At 51.0% G+C, this 15,547-nt stretch overlaps 2 protein-coding genes across 2 annotated transcripts in view; one reads left to right on the top strand and one right to left on the bottom strand.

Moving 5' to 3' along the window:
- LRIG1 (leucine rich repeats and immunoglobulin like domains 1) overlaps nt 1–13,054 on the top strand; it is a 140,480-nt gene extending 127,426 nt beyond the window's left edge. The window contains exons 12-19 of the mRNA XM_007500048.3: nt 824–987; nt 3,393–3,713; nt 5,660–5,941; nt 6,166–6,585; nt 7,260–7,385; nt 8,598–8,735; nt 10,054–10,323; nt 10,898–13,054. Coding sequence (XP_007500110.2) covers nt 824–987; nt 3,393–3,713; nt 5,660–5,941; nt 6,166–6,585; nt 7,260–7,385; nt 8,598–8,735; nt 10,054–10,323; nt 10,898–11,163 — 1,987 coding nt within the window. The 3' untranslated portion in view covers nt 11,164–13,054. The remainder of the gene's footprint in view (nt 1–823; nt 988–3,392; nt 3,714–5,659; nt 5,942–6,165; nt 6,586–7,259; nt 7,386–8,597; nt 8,736–10,053; nt 10,324–10,897) is intronic.
- The window catches only part of SLC25A26 (solute carrier family 25 member 26), a 149,548-nt gene continuing 146,925 nt past the window's right edge, over nt 12,925–15,547 (bottom strand). The window contains exon 10 of the mRNA XM_003341730.4: nt 12,925–14,083. Within this exon, the coding sequence (XP_003341778.2) occupies nt 13,987–14,083 (97 nt within the window). The 3' untranslated portion in view covers nt 12,925–13,986. The remainder of the gene's footprint in view (nt 14,084–15,547) is intronic.

Genomic DNA, 15,547 nt, shown 5'->3' with positions numbered 1-15,547 from the left:
GATTGGATCCATACGAAACCAAGGCTTTGCATTCTCATGCTTCCAAGGCAGTGGCAACTAACTGACGGGCGCTGTTTACAGAGAGCTCAGCTGAATCCCACGGACGTCCAAAATAATGTGGATGTCCGAGGAAGTGCAAACGAGGAGAGGAACACCCCGGCCCTGGGTCCATTTTGAAATATTAAAACATTGTCTTTGCCAATTAGAAAATAACAGCTGGAGAGAGACAGAGCAGAGGGGAGAGAAAAAGAGATAGAAGAGAAAGAGGGAGGAGATGGAGACCCAGGGATGCAAAGAGAGCAGACAGAAACGGACCTTCAAAGAACTTGTTTCCTCCTTTTTTAGCTAGTTGGAGACTGATTCTCCTCTTGCGTTTTCTGCAGGTCATCTTTTCTCAACTTTTAGAGTGCCTGTAGATTAAACGTCCCAAATGTCCTTTGAAAACCTAGGAAGCAGACACGTATGTCTTATTCATTCTGTGGTTGCCACACAAGGATTATTGATATAGGTCTGGAAGGGCACCCCAGAGATCACTTCTTCTGTTATTTTACATTTGAGGAAACTGAGGCACAAAGCATCCAAAGTCATACAATTGATAAATGGCCAAGCAGGGATTCCATGCAGAGCCCTTGAAAGGGTGCACAGGGTGGGCTATCTTGAGGTTAGAATTCAGGTTGTTCTCAAATCCCCCACTTGCTATGTGGGGGGCTGCTATGGATCCTTTGGGCTTTAGGAAGGACAAGGAGATTGATGGATGAGCTAGAGGTGGTTGCACCTTCCTTCAGGCTGCCACCCATCCCTGATGATTTTATTTTTCTTTCAGGCACATCAGCAGCGACAGTTTCCTATGTGACTGCCAGCTAAAGTGGGTACCCCAGTGGTTAATGGGGAGAGGCCTCCAGACCACGGTTGTGGCCACCTGTGCCCACCCAGAGTCCCTGAAGGGCCAGAGCATTTTCTCGGTGCCACCGGAGAGTTTTGTGTGTGGTAAGGCCATCTTGGTGACTTGTTGTTTGATTTCGAGGTCAGGCTGAAGGTCTAAGATGCCTGTGAGAACTTGTCATTCATTCCTGGAGTGGTTCGTGGGATTACAGCCACCTCTGGCCATGGTTAGAAATTTGTTCCTGGATGTGATCTATTTCCCACTGAAACCACACGCCGTATTTGCTGTACACAGCGTCCTCGGGAGGAGGTCTGCAAGGGGGGTGCTTTACCAGCAGGAAGGAGACCTTGGACCAAGTCGGTTAGAGGAAGGCACTTAGGAACTTGCTAGTGGGCTGGGGTAGGAGGACTTGGCCTTGGTGGAATCTGCATCATACGGTCCAAGGGTCTTCGGGGGACGCCTCTCGAAACCCGGGACCAGAGGTTAAATACAGGAAGATGAAGTCTCAGGAGAATGTGTCTAAATACATAGAAATATATAAACATCATATTTCTGTATTTCCCAAGCCCTCAGTATTGCCCAGAATGGTCTTAAACACTGAGCTTTGGTTGACTGAAATTTGCATTTGTAGCTTTAAATTTTTTTTCCCCTCCTGGTTTGTTCTGGTTTTTGGAATTTAGCTTTTGCTCTCCTTTCTTCCCGGGGTGGCTGTAGCCAAGTATGGTTGCAGATGAGCGTAGAGAATTCTCAACAGCTGAACACACACACTCTCCCTCAAACTCTTTCTCCTTCCCTCCCTCATCTGTCTGTCTCATCCTTCTCTCCCTGTCTGTTTCTCTCTCCCTTCTTCCCTCTCCCCACTCCTGTCTCTCTCCCTCCCTTCCCTTTGTCTCTTCCTTCTTCTCTCCCATCTGTCTCTCCCTTCTTACCTTTCCCCACTCCTGTCTCTGTCTCCCTTTCTCCCTTCCCTTTGTCTCTCTTCCTTCTCTCCCACCTGTCTCTCCCTTCTTCCCTTTCCCCACTCCTGTCTGTCTCCCTTTCTCCCTTCCCTTTGTCTCTCTTCCTTCTCTCCCACCCGTCTCTCCCTTCTTCCCTTTCCCCACTCCTGCCTCTCTCTCCCTTTCTCCCTTCCCTTTGTCTCTCTTCCTTCTCTCCCACCTGTCTCTCCCTTCTTCCCTTTCCCCACTCCTGTCTCTCTCTCCCTTTCTCTCTCCCTTCTTCCCTCTCCCCACTCCTGTCTCTCTCTCTCCCTTTCTCCCTTCTCTTTGTCTCTCTTCCTTCTTCTCTCTCCCACCTGTCTCTCCCTTTTTACCCCCTTCACCTCTTTCTCTCTCCCTCTCCCTCCATCCCTCCCTTCTGTCTTTCCCTCCCACCCTCACTCCTGTTCGTCAGTGAGATCTCTGTGGTCTCTTGGGGTGTGCTGCCTCCCTTTGCTATAGAGACCCGTCTCTGTATAAAGCAAACGAGAACCACTGGGGGATGCCAGTTATTTCTTTGTCAACAGAATTCACTCCTAGAACTTTAGTTTGAAATCAGGCACTTCTCTGGATGGGAATCCAAGAGTGTTGGGTTATACTCTCAGCTCTGCTTTCCATCTACCTTATCTTCTCCTGAGGCTTCAGGTCTCAGACACTTGCTGAGCCTTCCATCGTGGCCTTCTCCTTGGTCCAGTTATGTTATATTTGCCCAGTTCTGTACATGTTATATGCCCTTGGGAGAATGTGGGATCCTCAAGGGCAGGGACTGTCACACTGTGAGTCTACAGCGAGAAAGGGCAAATCACGCAAATAGACTAGGAAGAGGCGAGGCCTCCAGAGTCCTGTCAGTGCCGTCCTGTTGTGTCAGATTCCAACAGGGCCATCTTGTTTTGCTCTGGGCACCACATTTTTAGGAAGGGGACGATACGCTGGAGAGAGGGCTGTGGGCATGGTGAAGACCTCGAGTCTGTGACCTTTGATTATCAGGAGGGAGCCAAGACTTCAAGAATGGGCGAAGCTAGATGTGGCACCACAGAATGCTGAATTTATTTCCAGAAAAGGGCATTATGGGCCATTCTCCTCCACTTGATGAATGAGGATACTGAGTTTTATTGAGGAGAGGTGATCTGCCCAAGGTTCTAAGGATCACTAGTGGCAAAGGGGCTTCAATCCTGAACTCTTGTTTTACCTCCTCGAATGAGAGGAAGTTACCAGGAGAAAACGGATAGAAGGAAAACTTGCTAATAACTAGACTTTTAATAATCTTTTTAATCATATCTTTAAAATTTTAAACTGGAACAGATTGTATTTTGAGGCTAGAAGTCTTTGTTTTTGGATGGGGCACATTTTCTCCTTGAGCCAAAGTTATGGATGGCCAGGGAGGGGCTGGTGGCCAACCTGGACTTGGTGGTTTGGGGAATCTCTGGATTCCTCGTCCCCTCCCTGGCTCTGCTTTCTTATTATCCTTGTTCACTTCTGTGTGTGATCATCGGTGACCCTGAGTGACTGTAGACCATGCTGTCTGTCCGCAGATGATTTTCCAAAGCCCCAGATCATCACGCAGCCGGAGACGACCATGGCGGTGGCTGGCAAGGACATCCGCTTCACATGCTCGGCCGCCAGCAGCAGCAGCTCCCCGATGACTTTTGCCTGGAAGAAGGACAACGAGGTCCTCCCCAATGCCGACATCGAGAACTTTGCCCACGTCCGGGCGCAGGCAGGGGAGCTCATGGAGTACACCACCATCCTGCATCTCCGCCAGGTCACCTTCCACCACGAGGGACGGTACCAGTGTGTGATCACCAACCACTTTGGCTCTACCTATTCCCACAAAGCCCGGCTCACAGTGAATGGTGAGAAGGGGCTTCTGATTTCTGTCCTCAAACTCCTTTGGCCTTTTGGGGCCTTAGCGCAACGAGAGGGTGCTTAGGCACATGGCAAGCTAGGAAGAGGGTTGGATTTGGGGACAGAGTTGAAATCTGGGCCCTGCCTCAACTTCCTGTGTGTGCCCAGACAAGTCACATAACTTCTCTGCCTCTCCTTGGCTTCATCCGTAAAGTGAAACAAAATGGCCCTTGGAGGTCCCTTCCAGGTCCAAATCTATTATCCTGTGACCTTCCTTGGCTTTTTAAAATTATTAATTGTTGAGCATGGAAGAAGAATTCCTTTGCAGAAAGTACTTTATGCTGCCACTGTGCCCACCTGATTGTGTGTGTGTGTGTGTGTGTGTGTGTGTGTGTGAGTGTGAGTGTGTGTGTGACAATAAAGTTCCTAAGTATCTCTCTCTCCCTCCCCTCTGCACTAGGGAAGACATTCCATCTAGTGTGAATGAAAAATAAAAATGGCCAATCCAGGTATCACAGATCAGCTCTGTGAGTGAATCTTTAGGATATCCCTTGTGGAGACTACCTTCTCCTTACGTACCTTCCTCTCCCTTCTCTCTCATCCTTGAGAGAGATGCTAAGCAGATGCATGTAGAACAGGCGGGCTTGGTTCTCTGCGGTGGGCATAATGCCTTCCCTTATCTTTGAAACCCTGGACTGCAGCATGAACCCAACTCTGCCACACTGGCATTTGATTAAGCCTCTCCTGATATTCTTGCGGAGAAAGGCCAAAAACATGAGTTGGTTGGGTTTAGGACCTGGCACAAAGCAGGTGCTTCTTCAATGCTTTCTGAATTAAAATCGAAGAGACAGACCTGATGAGGAGTTAGTCCCTGATGGCTTATGAGAAGGAACCAGGGATCAGTGCTTGGAGCATTTAAAAAAACCCTTCCCTTCCATCTTAGTCAATACTGTGAATTGGTTCCAAGGCAGAAGTGGTAAATAAAGGCTAGGCGGCAGGGGTTAAGTGACTTGCCCAGGGTCACACAGGTGAGAAGTGTCTGGAGTCAGATTTGAATCCTCCAGACCCCAGGCTTGACTCTCAATCTACTGAGCCACCTATTTGCCCCCCATTGGAGTATTCTTTTATCAATGATGTGGGTAAACCTTAAGATGACAGTGCTGGAATGTAGGTTAACTTATGAAGGGATTCAGCGAGATCTGGACAGGCCATGCCATAAGCATGAATAGGAGATGAATTTAATTAGTGGTAAAGACCGTTTTGTATTGGCAGACAAAACATCTTTCGCAAGTTCATGGGAGGCACAGCTATATGCCGCTTGGAAGAATTTAAAAATAATTTTAAAATGATAAAAGGAGACAGGAGGCGAGACAGAGCTTGTTAGGTTCCTTATTTAGGGGAAGGGAATTACCTACCAGGATTATAAAACCCTTTCTAGGAGCTAGCCTGGGGAACAGAAATCTTGGGGAGAAAATGATAACCATCAAGTCTGAAGGGTCACCCTGTGGAAAGAGGCCCCACAGGACAGCCAGGAACAGTGAAGGGAAGCTGCAGAGGTGTGATGGAAGGAAAAACTCCCTGAGATGTTCTGGAATGTTGTAGATGACCTCAGGAGCGTGGTAGTGAGTTACCCATCACTCGAGACCTTAGGACAGACTGGGGACCTATTCGGAGGCATCTGCCCAAAGGTGGGGATTTGGTTTTACAGCCCTGGCACAGGCGGCATCTCAGCCTGCTGGAGTCATCGTGGTCCAGAGCAGTGAGGCTCAGGGTGTGCGTAGGGGTCACAATGGTGGAGGATTCTGGAGATTAGGGGGGCAAAGGCTTTTTTGGAGGGTCCCTTCCCATCCCTTCCCCAGTGGTGTCATGTAAATGGTGTTTATTCAAGAAGGATTTTTCTGGAACTTTGCCAGTGTCTCTGGCCTGACTGAAGACGTGTCCATGTGCTTTGCAGTATTGCCCTCCTTCACGAAGATTCCTCATGACATCGCCATCCGGACGGGCACCACGGCACGCTTGGAATGTGCTGCCAGCGGGCACCCCAACCCCCAGATCGCCTGGCAGAAAGACGGCGGCACCGACTTCCCAGCTGCCCGGGAGCGCCGCATGCTTGTCATGCCAGACGATGTTGTCTTTTTCATCACTGATGTCAAGATCGATGACATGGGAGTTTATAGCTGCACGGCCCAGAATTCAGCCGGCTCCGTGTCAGCCAATGCCACCCTCACAGTATTAGGCAAGGCTCCGCATTTGCGTGTGGGGACGGAAGAGGGATGGCTGTGGGAAGGGCACTGCTCCCTTCCCTTTTCTGTCCGTGGGGCAGGGGCTGTATTGACGGGGCTCTGGGATGTCTTGCCGATCTGGTCCTACAAGTCACAGATTAGGGTAAATAAATGAGCTGGAACGTTGAAGCGGCTTAGCCGGCCAGGGTCCAGCTAATTCGTAAAATCTTCGTTTCAGAAACTCCATCCTTGGTGACGCCCTTAGAAGACCGTGTGGCAGCTGTCGGGGAAACTGTGGCTCTTCAGTGCAAAGCGAGTGGCAGCCCCCAACCCCGTATCACTTGGCTGAAGGGGGATCATCCCGTGAGCGTCAGCGACCGCCACCACTTCACTCCTGGGAACCAGCTGCTCATTATCCAGAGTGTGGTGCCCGAGGACGCCGACAGGTACACCTGTGAGATGTCCAATGCCTTGGGGACGGAGCGAGCCCACAGCCAGTTGAGCGTCTTACCCACGCCCGGCTGCAGGAAAGATGGCACCACGGTGGGCATCTTCACCATTGCAGTGGTCTGCAGCATCGTGTTGACTTCCCTGGTCTGGGTGTGCATCATCTACCAGACCAGGAAGAAGAGCGAGGAGTACAGTGTGACCAACACAGGTCAGTCCCTTTGGCGGCTAAGGACGTATTGGTGTGGGGGAGGCGTTCCTGGGGCTGAGCTCCAGACTGACCCAAACCTCGTACGTCTGATTTGCAGCGGAGCCCTCGCGCACTGAGGCTAGCCTTAAGTTTAGAAAGGATGAAGGTTGGGTCCCCATTTTGCGGATGTACAACTTGTGCTCTGACTTGTGCTCAAATCCCAGACGTCAACATGTATTGACTGGGCACCTGCTTGATGTGCCAGGCACCGTGCTAGGTGCTGGGATAGCAGGTGGCAAAGCTTACGGTCAGACTCAAGTCTTTGGACTCCCGAGAGGAGTCTTCTGCCCTTTCAAGAGATTGTGTTTCTTAAAAAATTGTTCTTCTGGCTATTCCTTCCTTTTGTGAGTTTGCATTTTCAGAGTCCCTTTTCAACCAAGGAGCTGCCTTAAGCCCACCCTGCCCCGCCACGACGGTCTTACAGCCTCTGCTCGCAGGGGTTGGGAAATGCGATAGCTCAAGCTTGTTAAAATTGTTTGAAAGAAGACTAAATAGGGAAAAGTGGGCTCTCGGAACGAAAGGGTTTATTTCTGAAGTCCGGGTCTTTGTGTTGGGTGGCCGCCAGCACCTTTTCAGAAAGCAAAGCCTGGGTTCATGGTAGGGTTCTAGTTTGTAATCATCGACTCTTCTTGCAGATGAAACCATCGTGCCACCCGACGTCCCCAGCTACCTGTCTTCTCAGGGAACGCTCTCGGACAGACAAGAAGGGGTGGTCAGGACCGAGGGCGGCCATCAGGCCAATGGACACCTAGAAAGTAACGGTATGGACTTCGGTTGGGGACCCGTGTGCTCTCTAGGGGTGCTGTGACCCCACTGCCGTGGCTGTCAGAGTTCTCCGCGGGGGAGAGCGGATGGACAGCAGCAGCAGCTCTTTCCAAACCGCATTAGACATCACTTCTGTCCTAGAACTTGGCCTTGGGGGAGCTAAACCTGTGGTTCGGGCAGCACCTTATCTTCGCACCGGAGTCCCGCTGGGCCAGGCACTCTCTAGACTGACTGACAAACGTAACGTGGCTGTGGTGGGCGAGGGCCACGGGCACCGGGAGACAAATGCTGCTTCTGCGTCCGTCCTCCGAGGACGTGGAAGAATTTGGGAGTGGGGGCTCCTAGCAGCTGGAGGAGCCAGGAATGGAAGGAGAGAGTTGACCCGAGGCGTGACTGTATCTAGGGGCTTGGGCATTGGGGTTAGTGTCTGCAGAGGTACAAGGGTGGAAGAGCAGCTAGAACCTTTCTATGAAGGGGGCCCCGGTGAGTGGTTTTTAGGAGGACATTCGCTCTACTGGCATGGTGGCGTCTGAAAATAAGACTTCTCTAAGCATAAAACTGGGAGTCGGGCAAAGCTGTTAAGAAAGAGATCCGGAATAAAGTGGCTTGTCCCAAGTCAGGCACTTACACGCAGAACCGAAATCTCTTGACTGTCCCTTTTCCCCACAATTCTGATTGCTGACATCAGTGTCCTTAGTAGAGATGTAAACAAAGATTAAAAAAGAGAACCACACTTTGCCATTCTGTTTTCTTCCGTTCATTTCCTTTTTTTTACATTCTGATCTTCTGTCTTACTGTCAATCCTAAGGCAGAAGAGCACTAAGGGCTAGGCGATGGGGCTCTCTGACTTGCCCAGGATCACAGAGCAGGGAAGTGTCTGAGGCCAGATTTGAACCCAGGACCTCCCAACTCCAGGCCTGGCACTCTCTCCACTGTGCTTCCCTTCCTTTTCAGAAGCCACTGGGACTGAAGTAAATACTTGTTTTCCACGCCTTTCCCAGCTTAGAAGTAAAAACAGGAACAAGTGGTTTTCTTACTTTGCAGGTTCTGTTTACTTCTCTTTGCCCCCAGGCTGCCCGCACCGATGCCTTCCGTATTCCCATTTTTGTTCTCTTCGGTATTGCCTTCCATTTGCAGTCATCACACCATTTGGATGAAACACAGGATCGTGATGTAGATCTCGTCTGTCTTTGGTTCTTGTGTTGCAGGGGTCTGTCAGAGAGATCCAGGACTGAATCCAGACGTGGACATCCACGGGCCGGCTTACAGGCAGCCCAAACTCTGTATCGGACATAATAAGGAAGTCTGGAAAGTGGCTGATGGAGCATTCAGTCTGGATAAAACAGGTAACGGGAAACTTTTCCAAGGAAACGTTTTGAGACTGAATAGATGGGGAGACTCAGTGGATGGAGAGCCAGGCTTAGAGACGGGAGGTCCTGGGTTTAAATCTGGCCTCAGCCACTTGCTAGCTGTGTCACCCTGGGCAAGTCTCCTTCACCCCCATTGCCTAGTGCTTACTGCTCTTCTGCCTTGGAACCTTCAGACGGAAGGGGTTAAAAAAAAAAAGACCGAATAGATGAAACTCCACAGTGGCTTCCTTTCCCCTGAAAAGTGCAGGGACCTTCCAGTGGGATAGTGTTGGCCTGGAAGGTCTTCCCCATCAGACTAAGAGCCCCTTTTGGTAACTAGCTCTTGGCCACAAGGCCTGGCACAGAGTAAGGTGCTTAATAGGTGTCAGACACGTTTGCTGTGCTCCCTTTAGCTCCTTAGTGCTTACATACGCATCTATCTTTCTAGCGATGGGTGGATGGATGGGATGGGTAGATAGATGTGTGGAGAGACAGACAGATACGTACGTAGATAGATGGTTGTGATCGTGATCAGCATTGGTGGAGGCAAGTGCCTTATGCTAATGGCCAAGGTGCATTCTGCTTTTGTAGCCATCTGATTCTTTAACAATGTACTTGCCTGACTGGAATAGTTTCTAAGAGGCAGGGTAGCACAGTGGGTAGCTGGCTAGCCCTAGAGCCAGGAAAAACTGACTTCAAGGCCTCCGTCCCACAGAGTAGCTGTGACCCAGGGCAGAGCGGCCTCTTGGTGCCTCGGATCACCAAGTATTTCCAGTTGCACTTAGTAGAGGGAGTTGCCTCATCCAACAGTTCCCGTGACTTATGAAACCTTCCCATCTCGTCCTTTTATCTGGGTCTTCTCTTAGGTGATGGACCAGGGTCCAAGTTCAGGACTTTTTAGATGTGCCTCTGAGTTCTGATAGCTTTTTGTTGGTTTGAGTTCCCAAATTTCCTTTTTGTGGATGAGCCGTTTGTAGTTAGTACACGCCGAGTCCTTACCAAGCACGAGCTGGCTGTTGTGACTTAGAAATAAGCACTTTTTTGTCTTGGGTAAGTCAGTTGACCCCCATTGCTTAGCCTTTACCACCTTGGCACCAATATATCAGTCTTGACTACGATGGAAGGTAAAGGTTTAAAGAAAAAAGAACTCCTTTTTTCCCGTATCTCTGTAGATTCTAACAGTTTGTTCCCCACCATTTTAGGCTGTGTTTATGGGATAAATTTCAAGATGGTGCCAAATGGTTTCTTAACAAGGATATTAAAGAAATAACTCTTTCCCCTGTGGCATCTTGACATTCTTCTCTTTTCTCCACAGACTATGGCATGCCAGCAACAGGCAGTGATTTCAGTGATAATGCCACCCATTATTCCAAGGATAAGGACTCCTATCCTTTGCATAAGACCCACCCAAGTACACGGGGTAGCCAAGAACCCAGTCAGAGTGAGCAAGAATGCCCCTTGCTCCAGAGCGATGGATCTCTTGCTGGCCCACACCCACAGGGGAATGGAAACTCTCTCTACCCCAGTAACCATGATAGAATGCTGGCACCCGCTCTTCAAAAGCCATTGCCTCTGGACCACAAAGGTAGGCATTTTGCCTTTTCTCAGACATCCGTTGATCTCCTTGAAGAATGGAATGGTCTTCCATTTTTGGAAATTATGACCATGTGCCAGGGATTTGGGGGTGCGCTCTTGGCTAGGATGGGGACACGTCTGACTACAGATGCCCTTCCATGTGCCAGGGATTTGGGGGTGCGCTCTTGGCTAGGATGGGGACACGTCTGACTACAGATGCCCTTCCATGTGCCAGGGATTTGGGGGTGCGCTCTTGGCTAGGATGGGGACACGTCTGACTACAGATGCCCTTCCATGTGCCAGGGATTTGGGGGTGCGCTCTTGGCTAGGATGGGGACACGTCTGACTACAGATGCCCTTCCATGTGCCAGGGATTTGGGGGTGCGCTCTTGGCTAGGATGGGGACACGTCTGACTACAGATGCCCTTCCATGTGCCAGGGATTTGGGGGTGCGCTCTTGGCTAGGATGGGGACATGTCTGACTACAGATGCCCTTCCATGTGCCAGGGATTTGGGGGTGCGCTCTTGGCTAGGATGGGGACACGTCTGACTATAGATGGCTTTTTTTTTGTTTCTTTCCATAGGAGGCTCTTTAAACGATTTAGGAAAGTCGTCCGAGTCAGAATCTGTTGTCTTGCACCCTTTGTCTTTGGGGACGAGAGGGGTGGCACTCACGGCAGCTTCTGCCCCCTCCTCTGGCTTCCCAGAACTCAATGAGGCCCAGGCTGATCCTTCTCTTCCCAATGGACACTTGCCCAAGCCCTGTGACTCCGGTCACGAGTCTACAGCACTACGAGGAAGCTTCCACGTACAGAGAAATGTGCCATTACTTTTTGTACCAAATATCTAGGTCAGGGCTACCTCACCTCGTGGACCGTCATCAGGCTTGCACAGGAAGGAGAGGTCTGAGACAGCTGATGTGGAAAAAGCTTGCGTCCAAGCGTCCCTGAAAGTGTACAGAATCGACAACTTCCATGGGGAGTATCAGGAGTTGGACGGTGGACTTGCATCTGAAGCACACACATGCAAAAGACTATTATGTACAAAGGAAGACAAAGTATTTGATACAATTGTACATAAGAGTTTTCATATATATATTATATATATAAATATATCTTTTACAGAGGCTATTTTAATCTTTAGTGCATGATGGTTAAAGGATTGAAATCTTATCATTTGGGCAATGCTCTTTTCCATGCCAGGTTGCTGTTAACATTTTGGGGGGGGAGATAATCCTGGTGCCTTAATGCATGAGTGAAACTTGCATCAATGAAAACCATATTTGTTTCAAAGTATTGATTGGATGGTGGAGCCCAATTCTCCCTTGCTTTGTATTGCACGTCGGAGGGTCAGACGGAAAGGACGCTAGTCGCGTAAATCGGCTGGCGGGGCAGAGTAGCTGCCCAAGGCTCACCCCTTCGGTTTAGAGATGGCGCTCTTTTCCAGAGGCCATTCTGTGTCTTGTTTCTCAATGCCGTAGATCCATCTTTAAGTCAGCCTCGTCCGTGGATGGATAAAGATGGTGCAGGGTATGAAGAAGGGAATCGCTCGGGCCAACTGTTTATGCATTTGACCTGCCATATGCAAACACTAAATTATTGTGCCCACTAGCGATCGGCCCCTACCTTTCATTATGATCAGAAATTGCCCAAATTCATCTCTGGCAAATAAGACTCTTGAGTTAAGTGGGCTGTTAGGTCTCCCAAGTTCACCCTAAATAAAACAAATGTGGTGTAATAGATCAGTATCTTATGATTTTGATATGAATCTTTTTTTAATTTATATAAAGGCTGCTTTGGTTGGTGTTGGTACCTGTGGATGATTTTTCAATATTTTAATTTTAGTTTTGCTAATATAAGACAGGGCAGCTAGGTAGAGCAGTGGATAGAGCCCCCTCGCCCCCCAGCCTGGATTCAGAAAGACCAGAGTTCAAATTTGGCCATAAATGCTTACTAGCTGTGTGACCCTGGGCAAGTCACTTAACCTGTTTGCCTCAGTTTTCTCATCTGTAAAATGAGCTGGAGAAGGAAATGGCAAACCACTCCAGTATCTTTGCCAAGAAAACCCCATTTGGGGTCATGAAGAGTCAGATAGGACTAAATGACTGAACAACAATCTAACTGCAAAATGTCGGCCCCGGTGAAAACCATTTTGGGGACGGGCTGGGGGAGGGAGATGGGAAGGAAGGAGAATTAATTTCTCCTGAAGGGTCTTCAAAGGACTCATTTGCTTACTCGTGAGCGCACACCCGCCGGCAGCAGGCCGTGGGCGGGCCGTCACTTTGCCAGCGACCTGTCTGCTGACTCTTCTAAGTTCTTTGCACTTTTGAGACAGGTGGCTTCCATGTTGTGAGTGCCAACAAGTAACACATTGAACTTCATCAAAGCTCCACTAACGGTCAGAGCCTGGGACAAGCGTAGGTCAGAGCAGGCCAGCGATGCCGCACGGCTAGAACACTTGGAGTTGTGCTTTGCCTGATCACAGTCGCAAAACGTCAGCACGTGTCACATTAGATTTTTTTATTTTTGGACAGTTAACTGTCTCCTGTTACTTCCACAAAATATGTGAATTTGCTGCTTCTGAGAGGCAATGTGAAAAGAGGAAGTAGGGCTTTTGTGTACAAAGTTATTTATTTATAGAAAATTTGGTACAATGTTGTACATTGAAAAACATGTAAAATATTGACGTGTCTAACAAATGGCATTGAAGTGTCTTTTAATAAAGGTTCATTTATAAATATACCTTTCCCGGGTGGATTCCAGCTTTTCTTCAGGGCTGTGGGGGGTCGGCACACGACGAGGACTTTCCTTCTCTGAGCAGAGAAGGTGGCGTTTCCGTGCGGGGCTGATGGGACGGACAGGGCTGCTCCCGAGCGGGCAGACTTTCCCGGGCCGGGAATGTCGGGCTGCTCCCGAGCAGGCAGACTTTCCCGGGCCGGGAATGAGCAAACCCACCTTGGGAGCAGCCCTTGGTTTCTGCGACGGCCCCCAATGAAAGGGCCACTTTCACTTTGCTCGTCCAGTACGGATTTGATTTCAAACATTGCGGTCCTTCGTTTTCAAGTCTCCAGGGATTCGGAAAGGCGCGCGCAGGCCCAGCTGAAGCTCGGAGTTGGGTTTCCTCCCCCCAAAAGTCAGGGCTGACCCCGAACCCCCAAAGCTGGCTGCCCGCCTCGTAGCTGAGGGAAACAACTGTTTAGAACACAATCTGAAGGCAATGAAAGGCCGGGCCTGAGGACCACGCGAGGACGTTGTGCACCTGTGGCTCTGCACAGTTCTAAACGCTCTCCATGCCACTCCGACCCTCTGGGCTTCGGCTTTCCCGAGGCTGCGCCTGGGGGTGGGGGGGGGAAGGAAATGAAAGGTCCCATGAAGGCTGTGGCGGGGCAGGATTCTGCCCAACTCGCCGGGGGGTGCGTGAGGCCGGGGCTGAGGGCCCCTTCCCAGGCCCGTGGGGGACACAGTTCTCTCCTCTTGGCAGAGGCCATTCTGTGGTGATTTCACGGCTCCCTGCCAGGCTGGCTTTTCAGACTCCCGAGAGGGCTCTGTCTTTGCCAGGGCGCGGCAGCGGGACACCCCAAAGGAGGGAGGTGGGAGCAGGCTTGGGGGACGGGACGGCTCCATCTCCTGACTTGAAGGAAGTGCCGAGCCGGATTGGGGGCTGCTCCACCGAGTTACAACAGCAAATGGCGCGTCTGATCGTAAGCACCCAGAAAGATGAAGCCTCCCAGGCTGATGGCGGCCATGCGAGGGAAAACACCTGCAAATAATCTGAAGAAGGGGGGACACGGAAAGAGGTCAGCTTCGTTTCTGTGTGACAGTGGGCAGCCCCCAAGCACCCCCCCCACCCCCACCCGTGTGCTCAGGACCGCAGAACACGGGAGGCCCGAGGCTCAGGGGAGAGGCCCCCAGGCCAAGGCCCAGGAGGCGAGGCCAGACCTGCTCCTGCACCGGCAATGGCGGCGGGGGGCTGGGGCTCTAGTCAAACTGGCTACATAAAGGGCAGCCTGACGTATCCTGCAAGGCCGCTCGCAGATAGGCCGGGCAGTCAGTCCAAAAGGGCCTATGGCCGCCAGCATCACAGAAGAGAACCGTTAGATGGTGCTTGATGCTGTCATTACACTGAAACGGGGACATTGTGCTTTCCTCATAAAACAAACTCTTCCCTTCTGTCTTGGTCAATATTGTTTACTGGTTCCCAGACAGAATTGCAGTAAGGCCTAGGCAGTGGGGTGAAGTGACCTGCCCAGGGTCACACAGCTAGGAAGGGTGTGAGGCCAGGCTGGAACCCAGGACCGCCCATCTCTAGGCCTGGCTCTGCGTCCACGCTGAGCCACCTTGGTGTCCCCCATGTTGCTTTCCTTTTAAGAAAATGGTCAGTCCCGCCCTTAGCGCCTCCTGTTTTTGCCTCAGGAGGGCAGAACTCCCTACTGAATTTGGGGCACGCATTTTGTTCAAATGATGCTGCGTTCTGGGGGATTCCTCAGGGAGGGTCAGCCTAAAGAGCTAAACAAATGCTTGGCAGTCAGCGTTCGGATCAGAGGGGGAAAGGCAGAATCTGGTTAGTACTGACTCTAGAGAGGCTCTCCGTGGTCCTAAGGCAGGCAGGAGAACCCACCCAGCGAGGGACTCCAGGGACACCCCAGGGATGGTGGGGCGAAGGCGACAGAGGAGGAGGCACTGAGGGCACCGTGGAGGGTCCCTGGGAGGCAGGTGGACCAAGATGGCGGCCGTGGGGGCTCCAGGGAAGGTTCTCAGAAAAATGTTCTTTGAAAGATAATTGCAGCGAGCTGCTTCAGCCCCCCGCTGGACTCCGGCTCTCCCCCTCTCCTGTGGCCTGTGGCGGGTCCGGGGGGAGGCCAGCACCTCCGAGGGCCCTCGTTTGGGTTTGGTGGTCACGATCTCTGTTGCTCCGGGCATAGCAGGCCCGCGGACAGATGGAAGTGTTTTAGAGCTTCGCGAGATGACAATTGGGTCTATTATCATAATTATAGCTTTAACGTTGGGATAATTTGTACAAGACACGTCCCAACCCGACTCTGAGGAGGCCAAAACTCCGAGTGGAAGGAGGCTGCCTGGGTCAGCATCTCGCCGCCGGGCCTCCCACCTCCTCAGGGAGCCGGGCTGACCCCCGAGGAGAAGGGCCCCTGGAGGACGGGGAGCGTGGCCGTGGGGTTTTGCAGGGTGCCCGGCACACAGACACTTAAATGTTTACTGACTCAACGCTGAAAAAGT

The sequence above is a fragment of the Monodelphis domestica genome, chromosome 7, assembly GCF_027887165.1.
Source record: "Monodelphis domestica isolate mMonDom1 chromosome 7, mMonDom1.pri, whole genome shotgun sequence".
Lineage (NCBI taxonomy): Eukaryota > Metazoa > Chordata > Mammalia > Didelphimorphia > Didelphidae > Monodelphis > Monodelphis domestica.
Note: the sequence above shows the minus strand (reverse complement) of the source record. Positions and strands in the feature narration are given on the sequence as shown.